At 35.8% G+C, this 11,052-nt stretch overlaps 1 protein-coding gene across 1 annotated transcript; it reads left to right on the top strand.

Annotated features, from left to right (window-relative positions):
- The first annotated feature begins 364 nt into the window (after positions 1 to 364).
- On the top strand, positions 365 to 5,635 carry LOC103328385 (NF-kappa-B inhibitor-like protein). The gene is made up of 9 exons (XM_008230779.3): positions 365 to 760; positions 868 to 1,040; positions 1,693 to 1,794; positions 1,984 to 2,040; positions 3,824 to 3,904; positions 4,213 to 4,247; positions 4,620 to 4,709; positions 4,822 to 4,981; positions 5,119 to 5,635. Exons 1-9 carry the CDS (start codon positions 643 to 645, stop codon positions 5,233 to 5,235), a joined length of 933 nt encoding a protein of 310 aa, XP_008229001.2. The 5' UTR covers positions 365 to 642; the 3' UTR covers positions 5,236 to 5,635.
- The last annotated feature ends 5,417 nt before the right edge of the window (positions 5,636 to 11,052 follow it).

Below are 11,052 nucleotides of genomic sequence, written 5' to 3'. Positions count from 1 at the left end.
GAAGAAGTTGGAAAATTAAGTATAAAAAAAAGAAATAATATAAAAGTGAAGTAAAAAGAAATTAATATAAGGTAAGTGTATAGGAAAGATAAAATAAAAGAACAAAATTGATTAAAAAGTTTTTTAAAAAACAAAAGAGATTGTAAATGAAGAAAAATAGAGTGAAAAAATCAGCTCCCTTTCTTTAATGTTTTGTTTTTGTTTTCGTTTAAAAAAAATAATTTTATGACTTAACACACTGAAATTGTGGTGAAGTGGCTGGACATGTGTCAAAGTATTAGATAGGGGATAGAAATGGTAAAGGGAAAATGGGGACAGAAGATCTGAAGTCATATAATAATTTTTTGTTGTTGTGATAATTAGTGATACGAGGCATTGTGGAGAGGGCACTTTACATGGGATTCGAATCGTTGAGTAAGGGGGAAGGGGAGGAGAGAAACTCTCATGTATAGGGATAACTTATCCACCCCTCGGTCACAACCTTTTTGATTTTGGACGAATTCTCTCACCACCTTATCTCCAATCAAAATCCAGCAGCCCTCTACTTCCCTCATCATTGCATTGCATTGCATTAGATATTCCTTAGCAAGATAGTTTTGATACCGTACACAGAAGCGGCCACAGACCCCAGTCACAGGGAAAATGGGGACCCTTCTCAGGGTTGAGTGCTTCTCCTTCCCAAGAACTCTCCCAATCCGTAATCGTTTACTTCCCAATAGAAATCCATCTGTCTCAGCCCTAAGAACAAGCCCACCTCCTGGTAATCCCCTTAATCAAATATATGTAATGTAACTTTTGAAACGCTTTCGTTTGGCGGTTTTTGTATGTCATGGGTTTTAGTTTTAATTTTAATTTTTTTAATTGCAGTGAGTGAACTTGCAGAAGAGGACATTCTGCAGGCGTTCTTTAAGGAAAGACAGTTGAATGGAGACCTTGTATCAAAAGTTTCGGATGTGTTTTGGCAGAAGGAATTTACGAAATCTGTTGTTGATGCTGATGATGTTGGCCGATTTGCTGACATTCCTCAACCAGCAGAGCAGGTACAGGACAACAAAGCTCTTTCATGCTTTCTTCACTGTAATTTAATGAATCAAGCTGCTTAAGATTAGTAAAAATTCCAAATTTGTAGTTGATATGCTTGAGTGTTGGGATTTAATGAATCAAACAATGAAGATAGTGGTCTACTTTTTGGTCAAACATAGCAATTCTGAATTCTAAATATGGGTTCAAATTTATGTCCAATATGTGGTCCTAGCAAATGGGTTTCCTCAAAGCTTCCAGTACGTGGCTCTTGCAAAAGGGTTTCATTAACTGAGTTTGATAGCTTCATACTGGTGCTTTTAGTTTCTTTAGTTACAAAAGCAAAAGTTTTTATGTGTGAATGCCTGAGGGAAAGTTAATGTAGTCCAGAGGTGCACACATTTTAATCATTGAGGCTTAAACCTTGTGAGCATGGATTTTAGATCATTGAATCAGTTGGAAAACAGGATGAACATAATGAAGGTCGGGGGGGGCTTACTTTTTGCATTTTTTTTTTCCTGATAAATAATGGATTTGCTTCATCTGCTCAAGCAAGCATTACTATATCCAAGTGCTAAATCACATTGTATTTGTTTGTTTCAAATTTAAAATGGCAAGTAATCAAATGTGTTCACTTTCTTTTTCCGATTTTTAATGTATGTACTGTTTTAGGTTGCAGAAAATGATGCTGGTGGGTTTTTGAAATTGTCAAGAACCAATGAATGGGTACTAGGTGACATATCTGCACCAATAAATAAAAAAGCCATTGCTAAGGTATGCTTTCATTGGTTATCCTAACATTCTAATTTTTCTCTTATGCTTGCTTTCGACACTCACCTTGTGATAAAAAAAAAAAAGGAAGAGAAAAGGGAAGATAATTTCAAAATTTGTTCAATCAAAATGGTGCCTTTACAAGGGGAGATTTGATATTTTTATCTGTTCTTACTTTACTTGTCTTAACAGGCCTTGCAGAATGACAGTGAAAGAAGAAAGAAACTCAACCTTCTTCAATATGAAGCTGTATGATACTTGAACCCAGTATGTTCCTTGGTATTTTGTGCAAGTCAGTATGGGTTATGTCTATATTCGTTCCACTATATACGTAGTGGACATCTTTATAAGAGGCAAGCCATATATATATATGCAAATACATAGAAGTCAGTGTTTGCACGTCAACTAATGTATATGTTCACCATCTCTTTGAATAAATTTAAGTTCATGTCTTCCATTTATACTGATCAATCAAGTAGATTTTATGGGCTCAAAATTATATCAGCATTATTGTTAGGCTGCTATTATTTCTCATTTTATCGTATTTTCTGGCCATGGCACACAGCCATAGCCTCTGGCTGTGGTGCAAGGATTCTAGCCATGGTGTTTGGTAGTGGAGGGGAAGGGAGGCCACATTTTTTTCTTCTTCGTGTTAAAATTAAATGAAAATGTTAAAATGGGTACTATGAATTCTGAGTGTGTGTCGAGCAAGTTAAGGGATACAAATAGAATTACCTTATTGTTAAGTCATAAATACTATTAGCAAGCTATCTATATGATTAATCTTTATCTATTTGTGATCTCAATAGGTTGCTCTATCAAATTTAAGCTTTTATGTGTTCAATCTAATATCAAATTAAATTATCAATTTTGAGTCCTTAAGCCTTTTGTAGCCTAAAGCAATCTGTATGGTTGAAAAATCAACTGTTATTTGTTTATTTGAATATTCCAGTAGAGTAAATGCTTGTTTGTCCGAAATGCATCAGCAACTTGAGGACACATTACTTTAAGTATTGTAATCAGACATATCGTGTTCTATGTAAAGCCTACGTAGAGATTTATCTCTAGTTTAGTTAATATTAGTCTCTATACTTTTACTTTAGGTTAACTATTGAGTATGCCTTCATGATGTTTGCCATAAATCTAAATGATAAATCTAAAATTATTTAGCCATTTGATTATCGACATTTTCGTTTTAGCTTTATCTAACAGATTACATTTTTTAGCCATTAGATGATCAAACAACTTCCGATCTGGATGAATTTTTGCAGGGATAATCTTGAAGGATGATGTAAAATATAGATGGTTTCCGATCATTGAAATATATTGTGGGGTAGTCCTAAGAATATGTGTGCCCTTTTCTTACAATAAGAGGCATCCTTAATATAGAAAAACTGATGTAGTAGTACAGCCTGTAGGTATTAGATTAAGCACTCAAACAATAGAACATAGAAGAATATAAGAGATCGAGGAGACAAAAATATAGATCGAAAGGCAAAGGAAAGGGTAGAACAGTAGAACAAGAAGAATATCAGAGGTTGAGGAGACGAAAATATAGATCGAAGGGACGAAAGAAATGACTGAAATCAGAGAACTGAGAAGGACGGACAGAAATCACATAGTTTTAAGAGAAGGTTTAATCAATTTTCAAAACGGAATTTTAAAGAACTACACGGGGTTATTTATAGCAAACTAAAACCTAGACATAATAGGATAAAAATCCCTTGCTTAAACAGAAATCCTAACCCAAATAAAATAGGAAACTTAAAACTAGAAATCTGGAAATCTAGAAAAGTAGAAATCCTACTAGAATTTGGAAAACTCGAGAATCTAGGAAACTAACAAATATATTAGGAAACTAATAAATTTAGGTCCTACACGTCCTGCATCAAAAACTATATATATAAATATTATTAATATACATAAATATACATATACATATATGTTTTTGCTGGTTTGCAGTTTAACATTGGTGTGGCTTGATTTTTGGTGTCTTACAAAATAAGTGATGAATCTCTGTCCTTTCCTGCAGCTACAGAGGGAACTAATGCTATTAAATATTGGTATTGGAACCGCATGTACTGGGTATTGTTTAATAGCATTATCATTCCAGGTATACCTTTCAAGAAAACACACACTGAGCTTTAAATGTAGTTTTATTGTTGCCACCATGCTTAGGAAAGACTTTCATCAATTCTGGTAGGAGTGCTCTGTTTAGTTGATGAAAAGAATGAATATTAATTACTTTCTGAGATATCACAATAATGGTGCTGACCCAAGTATTTGTGAAATTTTCTAGTCTCATAACTTATTTATCCACAGTAGCTCGTTACTTTCATTCACTTTTATGTTAAACTAGACGTTGGTGAATTTAGTGTATGTTTCTGTTTTGGAGTACTGACTTGCAAGTCTACCGCACAGGCTGCTGTCAGTTATGCTACGGGAGTTATTTTCAGGTTTGTTGATACAACTTATTAGGTTGAGATTATTTCTCTAGAGCAATAGTTTATGCCGGTAATCTAGACATAATTCTTGTTTTACTAAGTCTATGACAATTTACCAACACTTATGCCTTTTCTATTATGCTTTGGGTTATTGGTTCAGCTTTATGGCATGATAATATTTCAAAAATCTTGATTAAAATAATGGAAGGAAAGTTACTTAAGGTGTGCTGTTATTTTTACATTTATTTTTCATGAAAAGTTTGACAAAGAATTGGTAAATACTTTCCATAAGAAGACATGTTCAGCTTGAATGTGTTGTTAATGCAGCTGCTTACGTTTTTGATTGTCTTGAAGAACTTATAGCCTATATCATTCTCAATGCAGTTGTTTGTACCTTAAACTCTTGTACCAGCAAGCAGACAATATATCCAGAGACACAGTCCCTCAAATTTTCAGGCAGAGGAAGACCAAGAAGTACAACCAGAAACAACTTTGTATTCTTTCTTTTTGGTAGTTGGTCTTATTCTTTTTGTTAAATATTCCTTGCGTTTGGTTTGCTCAAACATACATTCATCCTCTCATCCAGAATTGGAATAAGAAGCGAGGATGTTGAGGATTTTCTAGAGAAGTCGATGAAGGGCTGTGGTATTGCTCTTTCATCTCCAAGGCTTGTAATACCAGCAGCAATATATGGATTGTGGATTCTGTCTCATCAATATTTTGCCAGCGATCTCTTTGATTTCCAGGTAAACCTTGAAGCTAATCTTGTGTCAGGAAACTTTTTTCTGAAACCATGTACTTGACCATTCATAGAAAGGCTGAAGAACTCATACTGGTGAAAGTTTATTTTCTTGTTGTTTACACTAATGCTTCTTCTTCACAGCTTGTGCCAGCTATGCTTGGGATGTTTGTCTATAAAGCTGCTGCTCTTTATCAAGTTTATAGAGATAATGAAGACTTACAGTTTATCTTTCCAGAAAATGAAGAAGGCTTGAAGTGACATTTGATCTTTTGCATTGTTCATAATTTAACAAGCAGAGTCGGATGCCTCCCAGAAATTTTGCCCCATAAGGTTACAAAATTAGCTTTCCTTCGTCAGTACCTGTATTATATCCTGCATGTATGTATAGTCAAACAAGAGAAGCATCATCAAGATTGAGATGAAGTAATGTGGTCTGAGCTGATGCCTGTTTGATTGATTGGTTCAGGTTAGTTTCTGAAAGTTATACTAGTAGCTACCTTATCCCTGTTTCTCTAGCAAGATCTGTTCAAAAGCTAGTGGTTCATGGTTAATGTTTATCCTAAGGCAGGTGGCCTAAAACCTACTTTACAGTTTACAACAAATTGGCTTCTGTAAAACATAGTTGACCATTTTAAAAGATTGGCAATTTTGTTCTGAAGATTTCGCAGTGATCTTCATTCCTGTAGTGTGATCTTTCAAAGTGACGCAAGAGCATACTGGAGGCTTGCTGAGGCCTTGCTGGTCTACTGGTTATGCTCTTAGTTATTTTAAATAGGTGATGTGCCTGTCATGTGAGTTAAGTATTCTGAAGGGCTACGATGAAAACGTTATCTGTGTAATCAACAGCTAGGATGCTGGGTTGTCATAACCTTTGTTCGAGTACCGTGTACAAGTCTTCATATATAATAGAGTTGTTTTGGGCCACTCTTACCCTGGAGATTCAAGGTTGGACAAGGTAGAGGTCATGTTGGCAGTGGAAATCAATCCCAACGTACAGAGAGGACGAAGATGGTATGATCGAAACCTAGTCACTGGCACTTGATTTAGGCGAGAAGAACCCCTTTAATGATATGCTGGAGACATAAATTAGTATGAATGGACTGAAATAGAGATTGATCTTTTAATGTTGGAGGAAAACTTGAAGAAGTTCATGCCCTTGGAAGGTGCATGCATAATATTATTTGCATTGGGAAGCTAAAGCCAGTTTGGAAAACTAGTTTGTGTTGAAACACATGGCCGAAGAGAGGAAGGCAATGTTTGTGAAACTTAAAATGAGAGCATTGCATTGAATTCATGGAAACGTATTAAGGAGCAGTTGAGTGTGGCTTATAGCACAAAGCAGATGCATTGTTTAATTTTTCATCAAGCAAAACATGGCTCGTGTATTTTGCAACATTTCACGATCCACACTTATTGAGCTCATCGATAAACAAACAACATATTTCAGCCTAAGGCTAAAAGACAAGCATCCACAACCAAAACCAGGGAGAGGCACAAACAATCACAAAATTCGAACCTGGTGGAGGCCTGCTATCATACAAACTGTTTTTGCCATCTCTTTGGTGCATAAGTCCTAGGTACCGTTCGCGTTTCAAAGCGACTACAAACTTAGCAAATTTATATTAATGAATAATTTTATCACAAAATATAGACTTCAATTTACAATGCTTGGAAACTATGATGGTGGTAAAGATGGTCGCCTAAAAGATTAAACTTTGTTCCTCATACTCAAAGCGAAGCTGCATGAAGGGGAAGGCCATTGCTGCAAAACTTGATACAAAGACTAGGTCATCTCCATCTACTATATAAAGGTGACTCTCCAACCCAAGAGGGATCGTCTGAAAGGGCAAGTCAACCCTACAACATCAATTTCACATTTCTTGAGATGTCTCAATATTATGTGTTAAATAGGATATGGGTTATGGGCTGTGAGGATTAAATACTTTGTACTTTGTTCTTTCTTTATTCAATAATGAAAACACCAGACACCTTCTTGGACGTAACCTAATTAAGGGTGAATCACTTAAATCTCTCGTGTTGCTTGAATGTATGTTCTTATTCAATTTCTACTTACAAATTGCAATCTCTTAAGCACTAAAACTTGTTCTGGAGGACAACCTGCTTGGTTATGCCAAGTTAGTTTGGAAAGATTGCCTGATCTCAATCTCGACAAGTTGATCTGATTGTTGAACCAATTTCTGGCATTAACATAATAGAGATTATTCTACTTAAGATCGAACAAGACTTTAATCATCATCACATTTATATATTATTCTAATTATCCTTTCGCTTCCTCCTTTTAATAGAGCAATGTTGACTTGCTTGGTCACTCTAAGCACGCCATAAAAATTTTACTTGCTTGGTCAATTAATAATGGACAACAAACCTAACTACATTTCTATACACATTTACTTCGATCTAACAAATCAGAGATAATTTAACATTGAAGTCAATACAACAACTGTTGGAATTGGCATAAAATCAATATGTGCCTAAATTAAAATAGGTATCAATGTAGGAAAAAGAAAGTTGTAGGTTTTTGGATTAGCTTGGATGCAAGCTAACATTGACTTAATTTCCTAGTTTGATTAGGATATACTTTTAGTCTAGGATTTGGTTCCTATGTATAATAGGATTTGGTTGTAACCTATGTCATCTATTAGTATAAATAGATGACCTTAGGAGCAGTGTAGACATAAGTTTGTGAGGCATCTGTTTGTGTACTTGAGAGATGTTGGGTTTGTGAGTTCTCTTATATTTCTTAGGTAATTAATAAGAAGCTTCCGTTGGTCAGGGAGGTACTCCAATATTGGAGGAACCCTTAAATTGTTTGTGTTTCTTATTCTTTGTTCATCGTTTTAGTTCTTGTTCTGGCTTAAAAGTATAACAAGTGTTATTAGGGGCCCAGGTTCGGTGGTTAAGCCAAAACAATGACAAAGCCTGCAACTCTGGTCAAAATGGAGACAACGAGGGCACTGAGGTAGCCAAAACCACGGTGCAAAGTGCTAGGTTCGAGATCAAGAAGTTTGTTGGGACCAATAACTTCACTATGTGGTAGTGCGAGGTTAAGGAGTGCTTATACAACAAGGTCTACCTGTTGTGCTTGGAGATATGCCTGTGTCGATGAAGAAGGAGGAATGGAAATGACTAAATGCCCATGCATGTTCATCAATTCGTTTGTGTCTTGGCAAGGCACAAAAATATGGTGTGATGAATATTTCATCAACAAAGGACCTATGGAATACTTTGGAGTCTAAGTATTTGAAGAGGAGTGCTGAAAACAGGCTTTACCTTAAAAGTAAGCTGTATCGTTTTCAATATAAGGAGGGGACAAAGATGATTGATCGCCTCGAAGAGTTTAACAAATTGATTGCTGAACTGTTGAATTTAGAAGAAACTATCAAGGATGAAGACAAAGCTTTGATCTTGATGGATTCTTTGCCTGAATCCTATGAATCATTCGTTGTGACGTGGATTTATGGCAGAGAAATAAACAAGTTTGATGAGATCTCAAGTGCTGTGATGAACCATGAGGTAAGGAATGTTAATAGAAAAGAGAGGAATAATTCTGAAGCTTTAATGGTGAGAGGAAGATCAAAGGAGAGAAAATATTCCAACATGAAGAACAGCAAGTCTCGTACAAGAGAGAGTTCGAGCAACAGGAAATTCTTGGATAAGGGTGTTTTGCCATAAGAAGGGGTACTAGAAGAAGGATTGTCTTAAAATCAAAGCTAAAAACAAAGGAAAGAAGAAATAAGATTCAAAGGCAAACATTGTTGAAACCGACGATGAGGATGTTGTATGTGCCTTAATAGCAGCTGGTAACATGGATTACATGAATGAATGGGTGCTTGACACTGGCTGCACTCATCATATGACTTCTCAAAGTCATAGGTTCTCAACCTTTAAAACAATGACTGGAACTGTATACATGAGTGATGATAATCCGTGTTCAACACAAGGAATTGGCAGTGTTATGATCAAGCACCGTGATGGTGTAATTCGAGAGCTACATGGAGTGAGGTATGTCCCAAACCTGAAGAAAATTTGATTTCTTTAGGCACCCTTGAATTAGAAGGTTACAAATTTTATTTTGAGAATAACATACTTAAGGTAGCTAGAGGGGCATTAGTGATGATGAGAGCTCTTAGAAGAGGATTGCTCTATTTTTTAGAGGGCAAGACTATGGAAAAACAGGTGGCTATGGTGGCAGATGATGATCAAAATGACTCATCTTCTCTATGGCATATGAGGTTGGGGCATGTAGGAAACAAAGCTCTACAAGGATTGATTAAACAAGGAGTTCTAAAGGGTGCCAAGAGTGGCAAAGTAGAATTTTGTGAACACTACGTTCTTGGCAAGCAAACAAATATGAAATTTGGCACTGCAATATATCAAACTGAGGGAATATTGGATTATGTATACTCTGATGTATAGGGACTTGCAAAGAATGAATCTTTAGGAGGAAAGAGATGGTTTGTGTCATTCATTGATGATTTCTCACGAAGATCATGGGTATATATGATGAAACATAAAAATAAGGTTTTGAATATTTTCTTGGAATGGAAAAATATGATTGAAAAAAAGACTGGCAACAAGCTGAAAGTTCTAAGAAGTGATGATGGTGGGGATATACATCTGATCCCTTCTTTGAGATATGCAAAAATGAGGGTATTACTCGTCACTTTAGTGTTAGATAAACCCCACAACAAAATGGGATTGCAGAACGGTTGAATCAAACGTTGTTGGAAAAAGTGAGATGTATGCTGTCACAGGCCAAATTACATAAGAGATTTTGGGCAGAGACTCTGAATTATGCATGTCATATTTTGAATTGTCTACCTTCAGCAACTTTAAATGGTAAGACTCTAATGGAATTATGGTCAAAGAAGATAGCTCAAGACTACGAAAATCTATGGGTTTTTGGGTGTGATGCTTACTACCATGTGAAAGAGAACAAACTGGATCCAAGAGCAAGGAAAGCTATTTTTTTTAGGATTCAATAATGGTGTCAAGGGATTCAAGTTTTGGAACACATAACTCAAGAAAATAATTGTGAGCAGAGATGTGACTTTCAATGAATCTCATATGAAACTCTAAGAAAATCGGGATGTTGTCCATAAGGTGGAGCTAGTAACAAAGGAATCTGAAGAATCAAGGACCAAGAGCAATGTCCTGAATGAAGAACAAAATGTTGTTGATCAAGAAGAAATTCATGATGAAGAAGCTGTGAATGATGACGTTCAAACACAAGAGGATTGCATTGTTAGGAGAAAAGGAAAAATAGAAATAGTGCTCCCTACCAAATTCAAAGATTGCGTTGCATGTATGGCATATGCATTATCGGTAATCGAAGTTGATATCCCTACAAATTTTACAGAAGCAGTAAGCAATAGAGAAGAGAAGCAATGGCGTGAAGCAATTAATGACGAGATGCTCTCTCTCAAGAAGAACAAGACCTGGGAAGCAATTAATGACGAGATGCTATCTCTCAAGAAGAACAAGACCTGGGAATTAGTAGAGTTGCCTAAGGGAAGAAAAGCTATTGGATGCAAATGGGTATATGCAAAGAAAGAGGGAGTCAATGATGCGAGTGTGGTGCGGTTTAAAGCCAGGCTAGTGGCTAAGGAATATGCTCAGAAAGAAGGAATCGATTATAATGAAATATTTTCCCATGTGGTGAAACACTCCTCCATTCGAATTTTGCTTGCTCTAGTAGCACAATTTGATCTTGAGTTAGTGCAACTAGATGTAAAAACTGTGTTCCTACATGGAAATTTGTCTGAAGAAATTTACATAAGACAACCTGAAGGGTATGAAGAAAAAGGAAAATAGGGTTTAGTCTGCAAGCGAAACAAGTTGCTATATGGTTTGAAACAATCACCATGGCAGTGATACTTGAGATTTGATAAGTTTATAAAAGATCAAGACTATACAAGGAGTCATTATGATCATTGTGTGTACCATAAGAAACTGAGAGGAGGAGCATATATCTACTTATTGATTTATGATGACGATATGCTCATAGCTTCTAGTGATATCACTAAGATTAACAAGAAGCTTAGATACATAAAG

Source organism: Prunus mume, linkage group LG1, assembly GCF_029339155.1.
Source record: "Prunus mume cultivar Tortuosa linkage group LG1, ASM2933915v1, whole genome shotgun sequence".
In the NCBI taxonomy this organism is placed as follows: Eukaryota; Viridiplantae; Streptophyta; class Magnoliopsida; order Rosales; family Rosaceae; genus Prunus; species Prunus mume.
The sequence above is the reverse complement of the archived record's forward strand: the minus strand, read 5'-3'. Positions and strand labels throughout refer to the sequence as shown.